The sequence below is a fragment of the Bos indicus x Bos taurus genome, chromosome 18 (assembly GCF_003369695.1).
Source record: "Bos indicus x Bos taurus breed Angus x Brahman F1 hybrid chromosome 18, Bos_hybrid_MaternalHap_v2.0, whole genome shotgun sequence".
Classification (NCBI taxonomy): domain Eukaryota; kingdom Metazoa; phylum Chordata; class Mammalia; order Artiodactyla; family Bovidae; genus Bos; species Bos indicus x Bos taurus.
In genome coordinates, this window is record NC_040093.1 from 13,679,148 (window position 1) to 13,703,993 (window position 24,846).

At 41.7% G+C, this 24,846-nt stretch overlaps 3 protein-coding genes across 8 annotated transcripts in view; all 3 read right to left on the minus strand.

Annotated features, from left to right (window-relative positions):
* Window positions 1-7,477, minus strand: part of LOC113876391 (zinc finger protein 227) — a 28,115-nt gene extending 20,638 nt beyond the window's left edge. Inside the window, exon 1 of the mRNA XM_027515550.1 lies at window positions 7,389-7,477. The gene's annotated coding sequence lies outside the window, so the exon portion shown is untranslated. The remainder of the gene's footprint in view (window positions 1-7,388) is intronic.
* Window positions 826-24,013, minus strand: LOC113876392 (zinc finger protein 226-like). 6 transcript variants are annotated; one of them, XM_027515556.1, is made up of 4 exons: window positions 15,936-16,719; window positions 10,487-10,532; window positions 7,389-7,515; window positions 826-3,661 (listed from the first exon to the last, which is right to left on the minus strand). In XM_027515556.1, the coding sequence occupies exons 2-4, from the start codon at window positions 10,499-10,501 to the stop codon at window positions 1,500-1,502; spliced, it is 2,304 nt and encodes a 767-aa protein (XP_027371357.1). In that variant the 5' UTR covers window positions 10,502-10,532; window positions 15,936-16,719; the 3' UTR covers window positions 826-1,499. The 6 variants fall into 6 exon arrangements, with proteins under 6 accessions (XP_027371357.1, XP_027371359.1, XP_027371360.1 ...); XM_027515558.1 differs by lacking the exon at window positions 15,936-16,719 and adding an exon at window positions 23,940-24,013 and having other exon boundaries at window positions 1,466-3,661; XM_027515559.1 differs by having other exon boundaries at window positions 1,466-3,661; window positions 16,040-16,719.
* LOC113875301 (zinc finger protein 91-like) overlaps window positions 17,143-24,846 on the minus strand; it is a 42,210-nt gene continuing 34,506 nt past the window's right edge. Inside the window, 4 exon segments of the mRNA XM_027513640.1 lie at window positions 17,143-18,875; window positions 18,877-20,668; window positions 22,966-23,058; window positions 23,940-24,066. Coding sequence (XP_027369441.1) covers window positions 18,806-18,875; window positions 18,877-20,668; window positions 22,966-23,058; window positions 23,940-24,066 — 2,082 coding nt within the window. The 3' untranslated portion in view covers window positions 17,143-18,805.

Below are 24,846 nucleotides of genomic sequence, written 5' to 3' on the forward strand. Positions count from 1 at the left end.
ACTTCCCAACTTCTCTTCAAAAGCAATTTTTCAATCCATCGCTAGGAAAAGTTTGCAAGTCAGTCACTGAATCAATGTATTTGATGAAATGACCAACTTCCAACAAATTTTTTTCCTTTTATTTCAGGCCAGGAAGGAGTAGGAATGGGGTAGAGAACTTGATGAAAGTAATCTACTTTATAAAGTGTTTCTTCTTTACTTCGGAAGTCTTGATGAAAGTTAACACTAAGACCTTTGGAAGACTATCACATCAAAGCCTGGATGGCAATGTGAAGAATAAAAAACCAACAATCGATTCATTTACTAAGAAATGTTTGTCCTTTAGTCACTGTCATTAATAACTCTGATTTGAAAAAAGAATCAATAGTATGTTTTCTGTACTGCAAGATTAACAATCCATTTTTCAGTAAGTCTATACTGTCACAAGGGCTTCCCTTTTGGCTCAGCTGGTACAGAATCCTCCTGCAACGTAGGAGACGTGGATTCAATCCCTGGGTTGGTAAGATCTCCTGGAGAAGGGAAAGGCTACCCACAGTATTCTGGCCTAGGGAATTACAGAGTTGGACATGACTGAGCAACTTTCACTTCACTTTATACTGTCACAAAAAGTAACTTAATTTGCACTGTATAAATCTGACAGAATACTAGACAAACTCCAAGATGGTAAGATCCAACTGGAAGCAAGGCTAGGTGGACAAGAGGAGCTAATCAAAATGGGACAATGTCAAATTAATACTGCAGACTGCAGTACTGAGTGGTTTACTTATACTTTTAACTCTGTCTCTCTGAACTACTTGTAAGGCCACATTTAATTACCTGTTCTGAATAAAACTTTTTATGAAATTTTGAGCATGATTGCAATATAATTTATAAAACATTTTTCATTTACTAATTTAACAAACATTGAGCACCTATGAAGTATTATGGGTTTCCCTGTGGCTCAGCTGGTAAAGAATCCACCTGCAATGCAGGTGGCCTGGGTTCGATTTCTGGGTTGGGGAAATATCTTGGAGAAGGGAAAGACTACCCACTCCAGTATTCTGGCCTGGAGAATTCCATGGACTGTATACTCCATGGGGTTGCAAAGAGTCAGACATGACTGAGCAACTTTCACATGAAGTATTACTTGGCCATGGTCAGACTATGCAAATTCAGAACAAAGTCTCTGCATTCTGGAGAGACTATTGGGCATCAAGAGTTCTAATGGGCATTAGTTTTGACCCATCCATCATACTTTTGTACAAGGCCTGATAAAATCATACTAAGTCTTCTCATCTGAGTAGTATTTAATAATAAGGTCAAAGTTGAACTGAAACCCTTACTATACCCCTTATAAGGGATCTCTGTTACGTGGCCTTCTGACTACTGGGACATGGTGAGCTATGGTTAAAATGCTGACTTTTTAATGAAACAAATGATTTTTTTTTTCTTTTGAACTTGACAACTGGAAGCATTCACATGACACTTGAGTTTTTAAAAAATCATTTTAATGAACTTTTCTAAGTTGAATCTCTGATGGTCTTACCACCCCTATGACTTTTATAGGATTTATCAGCAGCATGGATTCTTTGATGAATTGTTAGATTGGAGCGCCAACTGAAGCTCTTACCACACATCTCACACTTGTAAGGTTTCTCCCCTGTGTGGACTCTCTGATGAGACTGCAGTTGTGAAGACCGACTGAAGACTTTACCACACACATCACATCTGTAGGGCTTCTCTCCAGTGTGGACACTCTGATGAAGCTGAAGACTTGAGGCCTGACTGAAGTGTTTCCCACACTCCCCACACTTATATGGTTTCTCTCCTGTGTGGACCCTCTGATGCATGTCGAGGTTCAGGCTCCACTTAAAGCCCTTCCCACACTCCTCACATTTGTATGGCTTTTCTCCAGTGTGGACTTTTTGGTGGGCTTGAAGGTGTGAACTCCGACCAAAGCTCTTGCCACATTCTTCACATTTGAATGGCTTTTCCCCACTGTGGACTCTCTGATGGGCCAGGAGATTTGAGGCCTGCCTGAAGACTTTTCCACACTCCTCACAATTGTATGGTTTCTCTCCGGTGTGGATTCTGCAGTGAATTTTAAGATCTGCTCTACGACTGAATCCCTTCCCACACTCTTCGCATTTGTATGGTTTCTCACCAGTATGGATCAGCTGGTGGATCTGAAGTCGTGAATTCTGATTGAAGCCCTGCCCACACTCCTTGCATTTGTAGGGTTTCTCTACACTGTGGGCCTTTTGATGGATTTGAAGATATGAACTCTGACTGAAGCCCTTCCCACACACTTCACATTTATAGGGTTTTTCTCCTGTGTGGACAACCAGATGAACTTGATAATGGGAGTTCCTCCTGAAGTTCTTCCCACACTCCTCACATTTGTATGGTTTCTCCCCTGTGTGGACTCTTTGATGTGCCTGAAGGTTTGAACTCAGAGTAAAGCCTTTACCACACACATTACATACATATGACTTCTCTCCAGTGTGGATTCCCTGATGGGCCTGAAGACTTGAAGGCCGACTAAAGCCTTTCCCGCATTCCTCACATTTGTAGGGTTTTTCTCCTGTGTGGACTCTCTGGTGAATGTATAGATTTGAGCTACAAATGAAGCCCTTCCCACACTCCTCACATTTGTATGGTTTCTCTCCTGTATGGACTCTCTGGTGGGACTGAAGGTGTGAATTCCGACTGAAGCTCTTACCACATGCATCACATATGAATGGTTTCTCCCCGGTGTGGACTCTCTGATGGTCTTGAAGGTGGGAGGCCTGACTGAAGGCCCTGCCACACTCCTCACAAGTGTAAGGTTTCTCTCCCGTGTGGACTTTACAATGAATGCTAAGTGCTGATCGACGACTGAAGCCTTTCCCACATTCCTCACATGTGAATGGTTTCTTTATGCTGTGGACTTTCTGATGAGTTTGTAGTTGTGAGCTCTGATGGAATTCCTTTCCACACTCAGCAAACACACTGCATTCTTCTCCTATGTGAACTCTCTGATGAATATGAAGAACTGAGCTATAACGGAAGCCTTTTCCACACTCATCGCACACGTGAGAGGTCTCTTTTGAGTGTAACTGCTGGTGAAGATCAAAGGTAGAAAGGCTGGTAAAGGTTCTTTTACATTCATTACACTGGTAAGGTTTTTGTCCTGTGTGAATCATACTATTCCGATCCAATGTGGAAACCGTGCTGTCTTTTCTATAATCATTGTGGCAATAAGACTTTTCATTCTTGTGTACTCGATCATCAAGGTGGTATGAGATCCGACCAATGCTGTCAACATCTGCTTTACACCAACACAGTTTACTTTGCATGGAAATTTCCTGGTATCTATTCTGGTAATTCTGTGACTCAGTCAAGGAACTTTTTCTCCAAGAATCCCGGGCTCTCAAAGATGCAAACCTTGGATTTCCAGTATCACCAGGACCACCTGCTTTCTCATTTAATATATAGTTCTCATCTTCAGAAATTTGAATAGATAGTCCTGACCCAACCTGGTGCGGGGAATAACCTTGTTTGTGGAGCTGACAATTATTTATCATGGAGTCTTGACATCTGGTTAAGTCGTTAGCAATTTGTTGCCAGATTTGCCAGCAGGAAAGCTCTTCATGTAATCCTCTCTCTTGAATGGCACTCAACTCACTCTGATTGTTTTCTTCTATAATAACAGAGAATTGAGAGATGTGGACAGGTGAAAGCTTTGTTCAAAGAGTCAAGAGTTCACACTTAAGACACAGTACGAGACTTTAATGAATCCCAGCATGGTTTGACTTATCTTTCTCCCCACAAATAAAGTTCTCAGGTTTATATACTGACAGCAACCAAGAGATGGTCCATTAAACTCCCAAATACTTAGCAGTAATGAAAACCATGTAAAACAAAATGCTATCTGACATACTATTTACAGCATCTTTCAAAAATTACATATTGCTCCTATCACAGTACAGTATCAAGACAGACAAGCATTTTGCTGTGCTCACAGGTTTCACAATGTTTGGCAGTTAAGTTAGTCAGGGCTCAAGAAAGGCATGTACAGGTGAACCCCAGTTTGATTTCCAGGATGCTCAACAATTTGAATTCCAGATTATCTCTGAATCAAGTCAGAGAAGCAAAAGAGCTTTCACAAGGAAGGTGTCTGAAAGAGGAAAAGCACTGGAAAGTACAGCGTGCTGAAAAGCTGAAATGCTGCACGAGAGGCAGCAGTACACCAAGGAGGGAGTGCTGAGAAGATTCAAGGTGCTAAGAATCAGTGGGGGTGATAAAAAGCACAAACCTATACAATACTCTGTTTCTTAGTGCGGTAGGCAGCACGTCAGTATCATAATCTGAAACCTATACACTGGATCCTTCTGAGGTAGCTGTATAGCCTAATGTGGCTCCACATCCCCATAAAGTAGGAATCAACATTTACAGGCTAGGGAAGAATGATGTCTCAGCATGGAAAGGACTTCCCTGGTGGTCCAGTCGCTAAAACCGGTGGTGCAGTTCCCAATGCAAGGGTTCTAGGTTTGATCCCTGTTTGGGAACTAGATCTCACATGCTGTAACTAAGAGTTACCTGTTGCAACTTAGAGATGCCACATGCCACAACTAAGACCTGGCACAGCCAAATACATAAATAAATATTAAGAAAACAAACTGGCTGCTTATTTTTTTTAAAAAAATAACCACAGCATGGAAAAATTTTGGACATAAATACATTGGCCTTTAACAAGAATGATTTCCAAAGTGAAAAAGGCAGTTCATGAGTGAGGTGGGAATAAATTCCATAGCTTATGATAAGTATTTAGAAAGACTAGACACTGTCAAAGAATCATCAAAGCAGTCAAGGCAAACATGATCTGAAGTCCCTTCTAAAGGATATGTACAAACCGCCACACAAACAAAATGTTTGTAGAGGTAACAACCTAAGATCCATTTCTTGTTACTGAGGTGGGCTTGGGAGGAAGGAGATGGGACAGAGCTGGGAAAATCTTTTCAGGGCAAGACTAACTCACCAGTTAGCTATTTTCTGAGACCTTTTCTCCCCGGATATGATGGATAAGGAAATAGAATTTTTTTTTCCTTCTATGAAAAGCTACCTAAGAAGTAGACATAAGAATTCTTCATTCAAAAAAAATTTTTCTCCCCAAATGAATATGCTTGCTAGTAACGGCTAAAAGAAAGTCACAGGGAAAGCATTTCACTCAGTTTGGTTATAATTACAGGTTCTATGCATGTGTCTGCTCAAGTTGATGAGGGTCAACTTGTACGGAAAGGCAAACACCCACATATACACCATGGGACCTGAGAAGTTAAGAATTAGGCTGCTGCTGCTGCTGCTGCTGCTAAGTTGCTTCAGTCATGTCCGACCCTTAGCGACCCCAGAGACTACAGCCTACCAGGCTCCGCTGTCCATGGGAGTTTCTAGGCAAGAGTACTGGAGTGGGTTGCCATTTCTTTCTCTGAGAATTAGGCTAGGAATTCATTTGAAGACACAAAAACATTTTGCAATATCCCTATTCACTTGGATTTGTTCACCAGCCACTGGCTATTTAAGTGGTAGGCAAATTTCTCTATCCATCAACTCATCCATTTATTCAACAAATATTTAGAGTCCTTGTCATGTACCAAGGCTATTCTAAGCACTTAGGCTTGTAAGCAATAAATGGAACAGACCAAATTCCTCCACTCTGGGGACTTCCCTAGTGGTCCAGTGGCTAAGACTCCACACTCCCAATGCAGGTGGCCTGGGTTTGATCTCTAGTCAGGGAACTAGATCTCACATAGGCAGTGAAGATTGAAAATCCAGCATGCCTCAACTAAGACTGGCACAGCCAAATAAAGAAATGAATATTAAAAAACAACAGTGACAAATTCCTCCATTCCTGGAATACCCTCCAGGGGAAGAGAGAGAAGTGAGAAACAGGTGAACCAAAATGTATGTACATGAGTGACGATCAGTGCCCAAAGATCAAAGAAGGCAGGGCAGAGAAAGAAAGAGAGGACTGGATTTTCTATAGGGTGGTCCAAGGACAGCCCTCTCTTCCTCTTGAAGGTGAGTGACCTGAGGTAAGTACATAGGCCTGAAGGATTACAGGTGAAAGAGTATTCCAGGCAGAGAGGACAAGGAGATGCATCCTTTGCAGGTCTGAGACAGTAGGGAGGATGATGGAGATGGAAAGGACAGAGTCAGAAGGAGGGGAGATGTACTCAAGGAGGTGGTGGGGTCGAAAAGCAGACCATTAGAGGATTCCAGAAGTTGCTTTAGGTGGTTTTTATTCTAAGTAAAACAAGCCATAAGAGAATTTGAACAGACAACTAACATAATCTGACTTAAAGTTACAAAGGATCCCTTCGCCACTTCAAGAACAAATTGTAGGAGGGGAAAGGTGGGAGCAGGTGATCAGCATAGGCTGTGTAATAACCAGGGAAACAGATGTCCCATTGGGACCAGGTGATGGACAGCACAGGGCTGGTGAGAAGCACAACATATGGAGAGTTAACCACGAGAATGAACAACTGCTTGGTGCTTACCTAAATTTCTATCTGGGCCGCTGAATTCATCATCCAAAGCCTCTCTTCTCTTTCTATATGTTTTGTATCTCTTTTGAAGAATGAGAACATGCAGAGTTGCAAGTTAAAATGAACAGGTCAGAGCTACAATTTACTGGAAATTTGAGTTTCCAACTGCATATTTAAGATACTGAAGAGTGAAGTATGAACAGCAGAGAAGAATAAACTGTAAAATGGTTCTGATTATATTTCCATTATCAAGGCTAATTGTTTTAAGAGATTTTGCCTTGATTATAACAATAAACAAATAATTTATGTTTCAAAAAAAGATACTGAAGGCCCTGTTTTTCAAACTTTGTATCGTGACCCACTGAAGAAGTAGCATTTATTTCATGACTCAGACACATATGTAGAAATATGCATTACTAAAATGAAGGCTGAATGACCTATTTCTGACTGGTCTATTTTCCTAAAATCTGTTCCCACTGGCTCTCACACCACTCATGCATCGACCAGGGTTTTCACTGCAACGTGATCTATTCTTCCTAAGAAGCTCTTGATATTTTCTCTGTAATATTTGATTTCATTAAAAACAGCATATTAGGCTTGATAAGTTGGCTTTATAATCCACTAATGGGACTGCCACTAATGGGACATGAGTGAAATCTGAAAAAGAACAGACAAAGTACATCAGGATACTGTTCACTGACTGTTCTTTGACCAAAAAAAGAAAAAGACCTGAAACATACTGTTTAGAAAGACCAGAGATAGCCTCTCATATTCCACTGGAACTGAAAAGTCTGGTCTTCAAACTCAGGGAACCATTTCAAGAACCCCAGAGCCTTGAAACACCAAGGTCACAAGACACTTGCAGAGAAAGGCTGTCCTCACCTACTGAGACCAGGTTCCGGAAGTTCTCCACCATCACATCCTGGTACAGCTTTCTCTGGGCTGAGTTCAGTAACCCCAGCTCCTCCTCTGTGAAGGCCACAGCCACGTCCTTGAAGGTCACTGCCTCCTACAACAAACAATACCAGCTCAGTCTTATAGCCAGTGTCCAGTGGAAGGGGGCAGCACCAGGAAGGAGAGGAGGATGATGAGAAGTTGCCCTGGCTCCTGTGCAACGTGTAGACTTCGCAGCCCCACTCCTTCCATCCTGCCAACATCACACTGACTTTCCTTAGCCTCACCGCAAGTGCAGCTATGAAGAAGGAAGGTTTGTGTATTTACCTGGTGTTCTCAGTGAACTCATAAATAAACTCCCTAGAATTCTAACTGCTGCATCCTGAACTAAAAAGCCTTCACTTTTTATTTCTGGCCATGCCTTGCAGCTTGTGGGATCTTAAGTTTCCTGACCAGGGATTGAACCCGGGCCTTGGCAGTGGAAGTGCAGAGTCTTAACCACTGGACTACCAAGTGAAAGTCACTAAGTTGTGTCTGACTCTTTGCGACCCCATGGACTATACAGTCCATGAAATTCTCTAGGCCAGAATATTGGAGTGGGTAGCCTTTCCCTTCTTCAGGGATCTTCACAACCCAGGGATTGAACCCAGGTCTTCTGCATTGTAGGTGGATTCTTTACCAGCTGAGCCATAAAAGGAACTCCCCAAAACATTTCACTTTTTAGTTACAATCGTCAATTGTCCCAGAAACATTTACTAATTTAGGCCTGGCAGTATATGATGCCTGCTTCTCACTGAAGTAGGAACCAGGTGAGTAAGAGGGTCATATGAGGGAATTAACCAAAAGGCCATGCCAGGCCTCAGATGAAACCCTTCTTTCTTTCCCTATTTGTCTTTCTCTTATCTAATGGTGTACTCTGACTCCAGAATCTTGGTTTTCTGGATAAATCTGAATTGGTTCCTCATTTTTCACAACCCTTTTACTTAAAACCAAGATAAAACCAAGTATGTACCTCTTTAGACAATTGTTCTCAGGTGTCAATGCAGTGACAAGTGAAGTACCACCTGACTTTTAAAATTAAGGTCATGGATTATTTTGATCAAAATAAAAAAAAATACTGGGTTAGCCAAAAGGTTCATTCCAGCTTTTCCATACCACCATACAGAAATATCTGAACAAACTTTTTGGCCAACCCAGTACAAGATGGATAAACAAACAAACCAGTAAATAAAATACACACAGGGTCTGATTCAACCACAGGAAGACAGAATCTCACTCTTGTCATAAGAAAACTACCAATAGTTATTTTCTCTGTGTGAAGAGGCAGTTTGACCCTGCTGTGCCATATTTGGCTATTTTACCAAAAAACATCCAAGGCACCACTTACAAAATATACCACTTCAATTTTGCATATCTAGTATGTCAAGGGCAAAAAGAGGCAATATTTTTCAGAATACATTTTTTGAGAAAAAAGTTAAATCAGGAACATTGTCACTGTAGCATTCTTAAAACAGTAAAAGTCCTAAAGGTCTATGAATAAAAAATAGTGTAAAACTGGGTATGTAAGAAAGCTAAGCATCAAAGAATTGATGCTTTTGAACTGTGGTGCTGGAAGAAGGCTCTTGAGAGTCCTTTGGTCTGCAAGGAGATCCAACCAGTCAATCCTAAAGGAAATCAGTCCTGAATATTCATTGGAAGAATTGATGCTGAAGCTGAAGCTCCAATACTATGGCCACCTGATGTGAAGAACTCATTCACTGGGCAAGACCCTGATGCTAGGAAAGACTGAAGGCGGGAGGAGAAGGGGACCACAGAGGAGGAGATGGTTGATGGCATCACCAACTCGATGGACATGAGTCTGAGCAAGCTCCAGGTGTTAGTGATGGACAGGGAAGCCTGGCATCCTGTAGTCCATGGGGTTGCAAAGAGTCAGACACGACAGACATGACTGAAGTTTTGGGAACATGATAAAGCAATTAAAAGCAAATGTTAGGTAGTATTAAATGAGAAAAGTTTTTAAACTGTATTTATTTTATAAATGAGTTTCCCTGTAGCTCAGATGGTGAACAATCTGCCTGCAATGCAAGAGACCCAGGTTCGATTCCTGGGTTGGAAAGATCCTTTGGCAAAAGGAAAGGCTACCCACTCCAGTATTCTTGCCCAGAGAATCCATGGACAGAGGGGCCTGGCAGGCTACAGTCTGTGGGGTCACCAAGAATCAGACATGACTGAGCGACTAATACAACTACTTCTATGTTATAAATACAAATACACAGCTATGAATACATATGATGAAGAGATTACAGAAATATAAAAGCAGGTAATTTGTAAGCTGGGAAATATTAAAGTGGAAGATGTTCTTCATGTCCCTTAATTTTTCTTTTACTTGTGAAATAAAAAATGACGAAATAAAACCAAAATTAAAACCAAAACTAATTACATAAGACAGGAATTTTTTAAAAAGCACACATGGCTCACAAAGGTCTTCACAGGCTTAGACTCTCCTTGAAAAAGAAAAACCCACAGGGAACTACAGTCAGTATTTTGTTATTACAGAATATTTCCTTGTAAGGGAAAAGAATCTGAACATATATATACATACACATATATATAACTGAATCATTTTGCTGTACCTGAAACTAACACAACATTGTAAATCAACTATGAAAGTGAAAAGTGAAAGTGAAAGTCACGCAGTCATGTCCGACTCTTTGCGACTCCATGGACTATACAGTCCATGGACTTCTCCAGGCCAGAATAGTAGAGTGGATAGCCTTTCCCTTCTCCAGGGGATCTTCCCAACCCAGGGACTGAACCCAGGTTTCCCGCATTGCAGGTGGATTCTTTACCAGCTGAGCCACAAGGGAAGCCCAAGAACACTGGAGTGGGTAGCCTATTCCTTCTCCAGCAGATCTTCCAGACCCAGGAATTGAACCGGGGTCTCCTGCATTGCAGGCGGATTCTTTACCAACTGAGCTATCAGGGAAGCTATACTTCAATTAAAAACAAAGAAAGAAAAATCCACGTAAAATCTCTGAGTACAAAAATGGTATTTTTTAACAGCAAGAGAAACAAGCTCTACTCACCATGAACATGTTCATCTTCTCTCTCCTTCCAGGGAAGTGCAGAGTCCTAGGAAGACAGAGGGGGAAAGCAGAAAGAAGTCAGTGAAAACTGGTTTACAAAAACGTGACTAACCCAGGTGGGGCTCACTGTGAATCAGCAAGGCACTCAGTCCTCCAAGTGGCTGCAGCCGAGTGGGCTTGAGAGGGATCCTGCACTGATACCAGATGCCTCCGAGACCTCTCTCATTAGCTGTTCAGGGAGCAACATGCCCACCCACACACTGGCCCTATCAGTGTGCTGCGGCTTCCACAGAGGTCATTCTTATTCCAAGGTGTAGTAAGAGACCACGTGAGTAAGAGCAGGCTTTGGAATCAACACGCATGGGCTGAAATCCGGGCTATACCACTCACTAGCAGTGTCATCTTCGGCAAATTATTAACATCTCTCCGCCTCAATTCTGTCATCAGCAAGTAGGGGAGAACAGGGGTATCCACCTCATGAGACTGGTGTAAGGCAGAAAGCTCTGAGAACCCCGTCAGGATTTCTTATTTCTCGGCAACAGTGGTAAAGCAGATGATATTGTACAATTTGAAATGATCCTTATAGATGTGATTTCTAACAACAGAACAGTGTCAAATATGGGCAGGTCCCAGGTTGTTGTCCCGAAATGGGAGCTTTTAGAGTTCTGCAAATTTCTGCTTGTATTCCTCATAATTTTGTTACCACAACATTAATATTTAAACTGAAATAGGCAAATTTTTATAAAAGATATAAAAATACATTGTTTCTTTTTAACCAGGAAGTACCCTTCTGACAATTATGCACAGATGTAAAGACAACTAATAAAAGCCTGGATTCTGCAACAATAATAAAAACCACCTTGACAGTCCATACCGAAAAATTCCATACATGAATCTGGATTATAAATAAAGAAATGTTTAAGAAATAAATGGATGAGAAGAGAGAGCTTCCTCCCCGCCCCCAAGGTAGAACACAAACTAATAACTGTAGAATGAAAGACAGAAAATGATCAATGGGTGCTAAAATTTGGAAAAGTTTAGTGCAGAGTAAGATAGCCACATTGTTTCAAAATATTAATTGCAAAAAGGACAACAGTTACTTCGCAGACACCTTAACCAAGCACACAAAGCTGAAATCACCAGCTGGAACAAACCCACAAACTGACATTTGCTTGGAATGATGCCTTAGAGGGCTGCCTCACCACTTCTGGGGCATCACTGTTAATAATGGATAACCTGAATCCAATTATGAACAAATATTAGATAAACCAGGGCTTCTCTGGTGATTCAGTGGTAAAGAATCCACCTGCCAATGCAGGAGATGAGTTTGATCCCTAGTCCAGGAAGATCCCACATACTATGAAGCAATTAAACCCATGTGTCCCAACTACTGAACCCGTCTGTGCTCTAGAGCCCGTGAGCCACAACTACGGAGCCCTCAAGCTGCAACTACTGAAGCCCACGTGGCCTAGAGCCTGAGCTCCACAACAAGAGGAGCCACCGCAAGGAGAAGCCCGGGCACCACAGTTAGAGAAAAGCCCGTGCAGCAGCGAAGACCCAGCACAGCCAAACACAAATGAGTACAATTATTTTTTAAATGCATAACCTGAATCTAATCATGAACAAGTATCAGATAAACCACAGCTTCCTTAGGTGGCTCAGTAGTGAGGAATCTGTCTACCAATGCAGAAGACGTGGGTTCTATCCTGGATCTGGGAAGATACCACAAGCTGTGGAGCAACTAAGCCTGTGCTTCACAACTACTGACCCACAAGCTGTAGAACCTGTGCTCCACAACAGAAGCCACCACAGTAAGAAGCCCGTGCACTGCACTAGAGTGCAGCCCCCGCTCACCGTAACCAGAGCAAAGCCCGGGCAGCAGCAAAGACCCAGCACAGCCAGAAATAAATAAAATTATTTTTAAAATGATAATGTATAACCGGAACCTAATTATGAACAAAGGTCAGAGAAACCAAAAAAGAGGGCCCTCCCACAACATAATTTATCAATACTCTTCAAAAATATCAAAAGCCAAAAAGTCTGAGAAATCATTCTGGGCTAAAGAAGACTAATGAAACAAAGATTAAGTGCAAAGCATATAACTGGACTACACCTTGAAGAAGAAAAGTGGCTCGCCAAGACTTTATTAGAACCAACGAGGACCTACTGTATAGCACAGGGAAATTACACTCGACATTTTGTAGTAACCTATAAGGGAAAAGAATCTGAAAAATAAGTGAATCACTATGCTGTGAAATAAACATGATATTATAAGTCAACCAGATTTCAATTTTAAACAAGATCTTAAAGAAAAGGCTAATAAAAAATATAAATATGGGCTGTGCATTAGATAGTAGTGTGTTATCAATGTCATTAACCTCCTTTTGATCAACTGGCTCTGCAAACGAAAAAATATACAAGCATGATAAAGCCATGAAAAACCACACTGCACTGAGAACTAGCAAGAGAAACGGCTCGAACTTGGTGTTTTTAACTGATCAACAAGAATCGTGTTGAAATGAGAAAAAAACAAGCTGCTCCATAACACAGACAAAAATAACCAAAGAACTGGGACTTCCCTGGTAGTCCAGGGGTTGAGAATCCACCTTCCAATTTAGGAGATGTGGGTTGGACCCCTGGTCGGGGAACTAAGATCCCACATGCTGTGGAGCCACTAAGCCTATTTGTCGCAACTAAGACCTGATGCAGTCACAAGTAAATAATACTAAAAAAACAAAACAAAAAAACAAAGAACTGTCCTCTCAGCAAACATGAAGTGACGGACCACTTCATTAATAATGACTCCAGTCCCATTTTGTTTCTCTCATCCACTAGATGCAAATCATTATGATATTCAGTAGTCAAATTGCATCTCCTTCTTGACACCATCCAATCCAGAACAAACTCTCACTGCCTAAAGCTCTCCCCAACTCAGTTAACACGAACCGAAACCGTAGAAACAGCCATACCTCACCGCCTCCTTACCAGGACACCAGTGCGGCATAGGTGTCCTTGCTTCAGTAAGCTCAAACAAACGGAGCTCTTTGATTACAGGTATGTTCCTGGGGGCTGCTGCCTGGCAGTCACAAATGAGCAACTGAGCAAAACAGAAATAATTGGTGACTCCACATAAAGAGTATATGAGAACTCCTTATACTATTTTTGCAACTTTTCTCTGTTTGAAATTATTTTTATATTATTTCCTAATATTTTAATGAAAATAAAGTTATAGAAAACATATAACACAGCATATCAGCTATACTCCAATAAATATTTTAAGAAATAAAATTTAAAAAGAGAAGCTAAGAAACAGTCATAGTAATAATAGTAATAATAGTAGTGGTTCACTGATGATGACTATGGCAAAAATATCTAGTACTAACTAACAATAACTACTAGTTGATCTTCCCACTTTAGGCACAAGTACTCTAGTTTACGAGGCTTTCCAGGTGGCTCAGTGGTAAAGAATCTGCCTACCAAGCAGGAGACTCAGGTTTGATCCCTGGGTGAGAAAGATCCCCTAGAGAAGGAAAAGGCAACCCACTCCAGTACTCCTGCCTGGAAAATCTCATGGACAGAGCTGCCTGGTGGGCTACAGTTCATGGTGTCCCAAAGAGTCGGACACAATCTAGCAACTAAATACCAGCAACAGAACTCTAGTTTAAAAGATAGCAATGAATCTACCCCCAAAAGCCTGGAAGGGATATATCTTCACATCTAATACCCTTCCATTTTGATTCTACACTTGCTAGCTACATTTTGCTCAAGTCAAGATTTTTTCCAAGGATCCCTGACAAGTGACAATCATTAGGGGGGTAATAAAATCCTCCAACTAAGTAAAGCTCCGCTTTATCCAGCTCAGCTTTATTTGCGACATCCAGCAATTTCCTCGGCCTCAGTTTCCAGACAAGAAAGAGCCTTTCCTGAGCTTCTCATATTTTCACATGCAGGGGAGTTACTACAGGATCTTGTTGGAATGCAGACTTCTGGGCCCCCTATGCAGAAATTCTAAATCAGAAGGTCTTGAATGGGGCTCAAGGCTGGGCCTTCCTACCCAAGTGATGCCAATGCTGCTGGCCTGTGGACCACAATTTGAGTAGCAAGGCAGTGTAACCTCAGTCCCAAAGAAAACAGCCTCCACTAAACACACACACAAACAAAGAGTAACCAGACAAAAAGGCACAAAAACATTAACAGCTGTTATCTTTACATCCTAAACTTATGGGTAATTAAAATTTTTCTTTACATCTGCATTTACCATAATGATTGTTACTTCTGTAACATAAATATTATTTGAAATAAAATAAATGACCCAGTTGAGAAAACTATCTTAAAATTGATAGACTAGGCAATTCCCTGGTGGTCCCTGGTTAGGACTCGGTACTTTCACTGCCATGGGCCCTGGTTCAATCCCTGGTCAGGGAACTAAGATCCAGCAAGCTGTGTGATGAGACTAAAGAAACCACACACACAAAATACAACAAACAAAAAAACTTCACAGAATAACCTAAACTTTGCTCTCAAGGTCCCCACATTTAAGCCCCAACCTACTTTCATGAAGAGATTCTAGTCAGTTCCCTATGCTCAACAAGAATATATCAAAGAGATTAGCAAACTCAGGTGTTGGATTCAGCCTGCCCAGGGTTACAACCGCAGCTCTGCTTACTATTCAGGTGAGGATGGGCCAATAGGGTTGTGTTCCCCTGGCTCCATCTCCTTATCTCTAAAGCAGAGAAAAGAGCAGTACCGATGCACAGAGCCAGTGTGATGGAAAGGTGTTCATCAGTATAAAGCTTTTGGAACGTAACTTAAGTGACCAAGGCACGGTTACAATCATTACTCATGCCCCATACGTTCTACAGTTTATGTATCTTAAATAGAAGAATGCTGAGTTCTACTCCCGTGGGTCTCTGTTGCCTCTTCCTTCGTGTAGTGCTTTCTGAGAAGTCAGGGCTGGAGAAGGAAAGGAGGTTGTGAAATCCCAGGATTGTGTTTGCATCCCCTATATTTCACACCCTCTTGTACCAGCTAGAAGAAACCCTCCCTTTTCTAAACAAGTCCGGAGTCCAGGACAATTCAGTTTCCTGGGCTCTCAGAATCTGTGAGAATCCAGGTGCTTCTGAATTACAGAAGCATTAATAACAATCATGTGTCAGGCATTTGTTGACCTTTTGCTATTTTTTTCTCCAAATACTGTATTAAGAAAGCATTGCTTTTATTTCTCTTTTACAGAACAGCAACGGAGGCACAAAAGGGTTAAGCAACTCACCCAGTGTGACAGAGTATGAAGCCAAAGTGTTAGCTTCATAAGTGGGAGGTCAGGTTAGGGGTTCAGAAAGCCGGGGAGACCCTCAAATCCCAAGAAGCACGACCTGAGCCCGCCCCATCCCGAGATGCTACCAAACGCTCCGCCCAGGGGCACGAACATCATCACCCTTGGCCGTCAAACCTCTGCTTCTAGCCGCTGCTTCTCTTTCTCTCCAAATGAAAGGTCAGGAGATGCTGGCCCCAAGCGCATTTCGGGGAAGTTTGAATGAATCGTGAAAAGCGGACCTGAAACATCATCATCAAGCGAAAGATGGCTGCTACGTCGTCTTCCCGGGGCCGAAGGGCCTGCGACTACCCGGAGCTCCTGGACTACACTTCCCAGAATTCCGTGGGGAGACATTCGCAGTCCAGCCTTACTATAGCTGCAGTGTGCGAACCTACACGGAGCTTTGGACTACACATCCCAGAATACAAAGGGAGTGCGTGTGGGCCCTCCACACTACCGCCCTCTTGGACTACACTTCCAGCAAAGGTCCGAGCGGAAAACCGTCAAAGCCTCGCCCCGATGAGGAAGTGGTCAGTTCACCTGGTTTTCACTTCCCTTAACCCCTAAGGTCTCAGGCAAATGTCTTGCCAGTCTACTGTGTCAGCCTTAGAACAGGGTTACAAGCTTAGAAGCACTTTGGACATGTCCAAGGGCCTAAGTGACATAAATTTATTACCAGCCATAGAGGCTTCCTGGTAAACCCCCGAGTTACTGTTGAAATAAGAGAAGGAAACTAGGCTTTCTTAGGAATAGGCTGAAGTCAAAAGTCAAAATACCTCAATCCCTGAAATGTGACCAAACATGCTTTGTCCTTACTGGTTCCACATCGAGAGGGTCCTCTGTTGTAATTCTGTTTTCCCTCCTCACGCACATCTTTTCAACAGGAAAAGTGAAAGTCGCTCAATCGTGTCCGACTTTTTGCGACCCCATGGACTATACAGATCGTGGAATTCTCCAGGCCAGAATACTGGAGTGGGTAGCCTTTCCCTTCTCCAGGGGATCTTCCCAACCAGGTTTCCCACATTGCAGGCGGATTCTTTACCAGGTGAGCCACACATGTAAAGAATCTGCCGGCAATGCAGGAGACGGGATCAATACCTGGGTCGGGAAAATCCCCTGGAAGAGGGCATGGCAACACACTCCAGTATTCTTGCCTGGAGAATTCTATGGACAGAAGAGCCTGTCAGGATACAGTCCACAGGGTCGCAAAGAGTCAGATGCCAATGAAGGTACATCTACTTCGTTTCCAGCTACTGAATTTGCCCTCTCCATGTTCCGTATTTAAAGTACAGCATAAAGATTCAATGGTTGAAACATCAATTTATCTGTGTATACAAAACAATCAGAATTTTTTTTTTAATTTTGAAATTGGCTTCTGGGATCCTATCATAATTTTGATCTTTATATGCCTTATGACAATATAGAACAATCATATTATGTGGTGTTAACTACAAGGGATATTTACTGGTAATTTTTAAAAATTCTATTGTAATTTCCTGCTTTGATAGTACTGGTCAATGAAAAAACCATAACAGGAAATTATAAAATAAAAAAATACCACAAAATGCTCCTAACTAAGGAAAACCACTATGGAAGAGTATCCCTTTACACATGATCTTATGCATGTCTACATACAGATGTATGTGTACATGCACATGCACACACACACAGATTCGATTATACTCTGAAGGTTACAATCTGTGACCTCTCAAAGCCCATATTGTGTATCTCTTGCCATTATATTTGCCATAATTTTAATGGCTTCAGATTAATATACAAATATAGTAAAACTCAAATTCCTACAGCTGTACAATTATTTCCTTTAAAAAAATTCAGTGACATCATTGATGTGGTGCTTATCTTTTTCGTATTTTAACTTCATAATCAAAAACATTCAATTATATGATTTTGAGATCAAAGAGATATACAACCTAGATACTGATAAGTACTCCTTTCCCAAAACCATGCTTTACTGCTACCAATAGGTCAAAGGACATAAATGTCAGTCTTGCCTCAATACTACATTTAATAATTTTCTCAAATTCCTACATTTTCCTGGGTATTTTCCTCATGGATGTGTATGAAAAATATGGCATAGCCTCTACCTGAGAAGTTTTGACAGAAGAAATGCTACAGTTCTTAGTAAGCAAACATTTCAAAGTCTGGATAATAATGCAGGGAATTAGAAATCAGTAAGTTCAAGGTCGACCAATAAAATTTTTTCTAGTGACAATTTTTGTGACATTTTCAAAATGTTACAGTAAATCCTGCCTTAACATTGAGTGACTCATAAAAAATCAATTGTAAAGTATACAGTTACCTACTGTTGCAAAGTTAGTAACATTTTCAGTTTGTACTGTCAGAAAAAAAATCTGCAAGACAGTTCAATTTTATATTAGACACAATCCTTGGAAAACTAGACAGGGCCTCAGAAAATAACTCTACTTGAGAACAGAGGCTGTGGGAGGCAAGGAGCCAGTTGCAATAGGCTCATATCATATTAATACTTCAGATTATAATATCAAGTGGTTTTCTGTACTTCAACAAATGATCACTTCCTGAATTAATTTTACTTGGTAGGTTTCCTCCTCTGAAACAATTTTCATATAGTGTACATTTCCCCCTTTTGGTTTATTTAACATACATGAGCTGAGCACACCTACAAGCAAAAGTTGATGTTAAGGTTGTGTAGATTCAGCATCCAAGTGCCTGACCTCATGGAGCTCACATTCTCCTGGACATCAGTTTTGACAAGCCCATACTTACACTTTCATTAAAGGCAAGACCAAACTCTTCCTCTCTAAGTGCTATCTCCCTAAGTGGTATCTGACAAATGTCAAAGTTCTGAATGCAACCCTTACTGCACCACTCAGAGGAGGTTTCTGCTGTGTGGTCTGGTGAACACTGGGATATGTTCAGCTACTGCTTTGATACCCAATACCTTCCCTCCTATGAGACCTGACACTTGCAAGAATTCAGGGTTGCACATGAGTTTTTTGAAACAATCATTTTGTGGAACTTCTTTCCTCTGACAGTTCCCTGATGTTCTTACCACTCTCATTGCTTTCATATATCTCCAGTATGAATTTTGTGATGACTTACAAGATTGGAGCGCCAACTGAAGCTCTTACCACACGTCTCACACTTGTAAGGTTTCTCCCCTGTGTGAACACGCCTGTGATACTGAAGCTGTGAAGACCGACTGAAGACTTTACCACACAAATCACACCTGTAGGGCTTCTCTCCAGTGTGGACACTCTGATGAAGCTGAAGACTTGAGGCCTGACTGAAGTGCTTCCCACACTCCCCACACTTATATGGTTTCTCTCCTGTGTGGACCCTCTGATGCATGTCGAGGTTCAGGCTCCACTTAAAGCCCTTCCCACACTCCTCACATTTGAATGGCTTTTCTCCAGTGTGGACTTTTTGGTGGGCTTGAAGGTGTGAACTCCGACCGAAGCTCTTGTCACACTCTTCACATTTGAATGGTTTTTCCCCACTGTGGACTCTCTGATGGGTCAGAAGATGAGACGCCTGACTAAAGACTTTTCCACACTCCTCACAATTATACGGTTTCTCTCCAGTGTGGATTCTGCAGTGAATTTTAAGATCTGCTCTACGACTGAATCCCTTCCCACACTCTTCGCATTTGTATGGTTTCTCACCAGTATGGATCAGCTGGTGGATCTGAAGTCGTGAATTCTGATTGAAGCCCTGCCCACACTCCTCGCACTTGTAGGGTTTCTCTATGCTGTGGGCCTTTTGATGGATTTTAAGATATGAACTCTGACGAAAGCCTTTCCCACATACCTCACATTTATAGGGTTTTTCTCCTGTGTGGACGACCAGATGAACTTGATAATGGATTTTCATCCTGAAGTTCTTCCCACACTCATCACATCTGTATGGTTTCTCTCCTGTGTGGACTCCCTGATGGGCTTGAAAACTTGAACTGTAAATGAAGCCCTTACCACACACTTTACATACATATGGTTTCTCTCCAGTGTGAATTCTCCGATGGGCCTGAAATTGTGAAGGTTGAACAAAGCATTTACTGCACTCCTCACATTTATAAGGTTTCTCTCCTGTGTGGACCCTCTGGTGGATATGCAGATTTGAGCTACAAGTGAAACATTTCCCACACTCCTCACATTTGTATGGTTTCTCTCCAGTGTGGACCATACAATGACTATTAAGTGCTGATCTGCGGCGGAAGTTCTTACCACATATATCACATTTGAATGGTTTCTCCCCAGTGTGGATTCTCTGATGTTCCTGAAGATGTGAAGCATGAATGAAGGCCCTTCCACATTTGTCACAAGTGTAAGGTTTATCTCCCGTGTGTAATTTACAATGAACAGTAAGTGTTGATCTACGACTGAAGCCTTTCCCACACTGCTCACATCTGAATGGCTTCTCTACAGTGTGGACTTTCTGATGAATTTGCAGCTGTGAACTCTGGCTGAATTCCTTGCCACACTCATCACACTTATAGCGTTTCTCTCCCGAGTGCACTCTCTGATGAATGCGAAGTGCTGAGCTGTAACAGAAGCTTTTTCCACACTCACAACATGTATGAGACTTCTCTCCTGAGTGAATTTGTTGATGAAGGTCAAAGTTGGAGAGATCATCAAAAGATTTTGTACATTCATTACACTGAGAAGGTATCTGGCCTGTGTGAATTACAGATAGTCCTGCCCCATTCTGGCCAGGTGAGTCACATTGTTGGTGGAATTCAGAACATTTTATCCTGGAGTCTTGACACCTGGTTAAGTCACTTGCAATGTGTCGCCAGATCTGCCAGCAGGAAAGCTCTTCATGTGGTCCTACTTCTGAAATAGTCTCCATCTCACTTTGGATCTTTTCTTCTGCAAAGACACAAAATTCAGAGATGTGGACAACTGAAGGTTCTGTTCGCTGTTTTCAAGATTTCACATTTAGGAGAGAGTATGAGACGTGAGTGAATCCAGAGAATGTTCAGTTTGTCTCTTCCATTGTGTGTCATGTGCTCTGATTTGCATGCCAGTGGAAACCAAGTGGTGGTCCAGGTCGCTCCTACCCACTAAGCATAACAAGCTTCCTCCATGAGGTGCAAGTTAGATGTCAAAAATTTAACTTGAAAAATTGATAATTAGATTCAAACTGTTCACCTATAGACATTTTCTATTGGATTCAAAGGCAGTGTAGAATCTCCAATAGTAAACTTTATAGTTAGTAAATGATGCAGACAAAAAAGTTATATAGATAATAAAATATGAATCAACTAGAACTTTAAGGGAAAGCAATAACTTTTTTTGTAAATAAAACTTGGAAGCAACTAAGATGCCCTTCAGCAGGTAAATGTATAAATAAAAAGTATGGTACTTCCACACAATGGAATATTATTCAGTGCTAACAAGAAATGTACTACCAAGCCAGGAAAAGATGTGGAGGAAATGTAAATACATATTTCTAAGTTTCTAAATAGAAGCCAATCTGACAAGCATACATACTGTGTAATTCCAACTATATGACATTCTGGAAAACCCAGTGCAGCCAAATAAAGTAAATAAAAATAAATATTTAAAAAGAAAAAAGAACCAGCATCATCATCAACAGGAAAGGGGTCATCACATGAAATACCTATGAAAGTGATACATATAAATCTCCAACACCTGAAATGCAGGTTTTTGTTATGACAAAGCATGCATTTCTTACCATGGCTCATGTTTTACCAAAAAAATCCCTCAAAAACTGAGTCTAACTTCTTGATTTACTTTCCTGCACAGCAGAAATTAGCACAGCATTGTAAATCAACTATTCTTCAATTTAAATTAAAGAAAAAAAGGAAAGAAATTAAAATAAAAAGGAACTGGGAAAATTAAATTTTAAAAACTAAAAGGAAGAAAAAAAAGAAAGTAATCAGATAGGCAATCATCAAAGACAAAAAATGCTCTCCAACCTCCTTCCTTCACTCTGGTTTTTACATGACCTATAATTATCCCCTTCACACTGAGAGAAACAGAGCTCTCCTATCCCATCCATCAAACTTACACAGTCAACAAATATTTACAGATGCTTGCCACAACTGGGCTGCTCCGGGTACTCAAGACAGACAAAACTCCACACTCCTGGTGATCACACTCCAGTGCAGAGAGGGGTGATAAACAAGCAAAGTCTGTGAGATCCAGTAAGATGCAGAAAGAGGAGAGAAAAGGGAGGATGGAATTTTACACAGGGTGGTCAGAGAAGGCCTCTCTCATGATGTTGGAACTGAGCGAAGACCTGAAGGCAGAAAGGGAGGGAGTTGGAAGACCAGAGGTAGAGGAGTAGGTCTGGCAGAGTTAAAGGCTCATAGGTGGAAGTATCTGCTGTGATCACAGTAACTGTCCCCCAAAGAACTCACATCCTGATTTTTGGAGCCTAGACTATGTCAGATTATGTGGCAAAGGGGAATTAAGATTTCAGACAGAATTGAGGCTGCCGATTAGCTGACCTTAAAATGTAAGTACATCCTCTACTTTGGGGTGGAGTGGGAGGCTCAATGCAATCAAAAGTCTCCTATGAAGCAGAAGCATGATGCAGGAAAAGAGCAGAAGAGGGACATGTGATAAGGGAGGACGGGGCAGAGAAAAGCGATGTCGCTAGGTGTGAAGCTTGAGGAAGGTGGCCACGAGCCACTGGAAAGGCAAACACAGATTCTCCCCCAGAACCTCCAAAGTGAAACCACACCACACCTCTGATCTCTGGAAGTGTAAGATGTTCAACGTGTGTTGTGTTAAGCTATGGTGTGTGCAGTGATTTGTTCAGGCAGCCGCGGGTGATACAGCATCCCTGGCGAGTCTGAGCCTGGTGTGGTGTACAGCATGGGTAGGAGACAAGGAGCGAGAGGAAAGGAATCAGAGAGACAGTGGGGGACCATGAGCAGATCCTGGAGGACTGCAGAGCCACTTTAAGAAAAATAAGAAGCTATAAAAGATTTGGAAGAGAGCAATGGCAGTCTTGCCTAAGCATCACTCTTGGCTGCTACCTGGAAAACAGACTATAGGCGGGGCAGGGCAACCAGTACTAAGGTGTGTTAAAGAAGAGGTCTGGCAGTTTGGACGAGATGCCAGCCAAAGGGTTGGAGAGAAGCAAAAACACATGGGAGGGCTTCTCTAAGGACCCCCATCTGCCTGGTTCTTACCTGACTTTCCTTCTCTTTGGGTTGCTGTCTTCACCACCCAAAGCCTTTTTTCCTTTTCTAAGTGAAATATATCATGTCTGAAGGGGTGACACCCTGTGAACATGCAGAGTAACATATTTAAAATGAACACACTGTGGCTGATTCATGTTGACGTTTGGTAGAAACCAACACAATACTGTAAAGCAATTATCCTTCAATTAAAAATAAATAAATTTAAAGTCAGAAAAAAAAGAAAATGAATACACTAACAGTACAATTTACTGGAAATTAAGATTCCTGTATTTAATGTTGATCAATGAGTCAAAACGAGTGTAATTAAAATATTTTTAAGAAAACATGACCTATTTGAAAAAATATTGGAACTTCTCTGATGGTCTAGCAGTTAAGACTCTGGGTTTCTATGCAGGAGGCATGGGTTTGATCTCTGATCAGGGAACTAAGATCCCTCATGGCCCAAGGTGCAGTCAAAAAGTTAAAAGGAAAACACACACAAAAAAACCCCAAGATACCAATATTTCAAGACCTGGACACATAAATACAGTAAGTATTACAGAAACCAATTTCTCACCAGTGCCTATTTTCATTAAATCTCCCCTTACTGGTTTTTATATGACTCACACAATTGGCCAGAGTTTTTCCTGCAATGTATTCCATTCTTCCTGACAAATTCTGATATTTTTCTCCCTTATTTTATTTTGATAAAAAGCTTTGGTATGAAAGTCAGGTCCCCAAATGCCATTTCAATACCCCAAAAGCCTTCCACATCTGAGGACACAAAGCCAAACCAAGGAGATGACCTTGTTAGAAAAGGTGCCTGGGACCTCTCTGGGGGTCCAGTGACTAAGACTCTGCACTCCCAATGCAGGAGGCCAGGGTTTGATCCATGGTCAGGGAACTAGATTCCACATACTGCAACTAAGACTCGAGACAGCCAAGTACACATTTTTTTAAAAAGAAAGGGTGCCTGTCCTCACCCACTGAGACCAGATTCCGGAAGTTCTCCAGCATCACATCCTGGTACAGCTTCTTCTGGGCCGAGTCCAGCAGCCTGAACTCCTCCTCCGTGAAGGTCACAGCCACATCCGTGAAGGTCACTGCCTCCTACAACAAATAATCTCAGCTCAATCTTACAACCAGTGTCCAGTGGAAGAGGGACAAAGCCAAGAAGCAGAGATGGATGATGGGAAGATATTCCGGCTCCTGTGGAAATGTGTAGACTTCCCAGTCTCCCTCCTTCTGTCCTGCCAACACCATACACTGACTTTCCTCAGCCTCCCCAGAAGTGCAGCTATGGAAAAGAAAGGATGGGTGAGATGTAAGTTCAGATTCTGAAGGACTTCAGTCAATTTGTAGACTTCCCAGCCCTTCTTCTATCATGCCAGTGCCACACACTGATTTTCCTCAGCCTCAGTGGCTTCCTCAGTGATTCTCCTTCCTCAGTGGCAACAGACTGACTGAAGTCCCTCAGAATCTGGACTCACTTCCTACTCATCCTCTCCACCTTCCTGGCACTTTCGCTTTTCAAGTAGCCACTGATTGTAAGATGGACATTACATGTGTCTGGTGTTATACCAACATTTTTAAAAAATAAATTTATTTATTTATTTGGCTGAACCAAGTTTCAGTTGTGGCATGCAAATTTTTAGTTGGGGTATGTGGGACCTAGTTCCCTGACCAGGGATTGAACTCAGGCCCCCTGCATTGGGAATATGGAATCTTAGCCACTGGACCACCAGGAAGTCTCCCCAAATCTTTTTAACAAACTAAAATCCCACAAGCTGTGTGGTGCATCAAAAAAAAGAGAGAGAGAAAGAAAGAAAGAAGAGCTGTGCCATGCCGTTATTTGGATATTCTACCTAAGAAACAGCCAACACAACACAG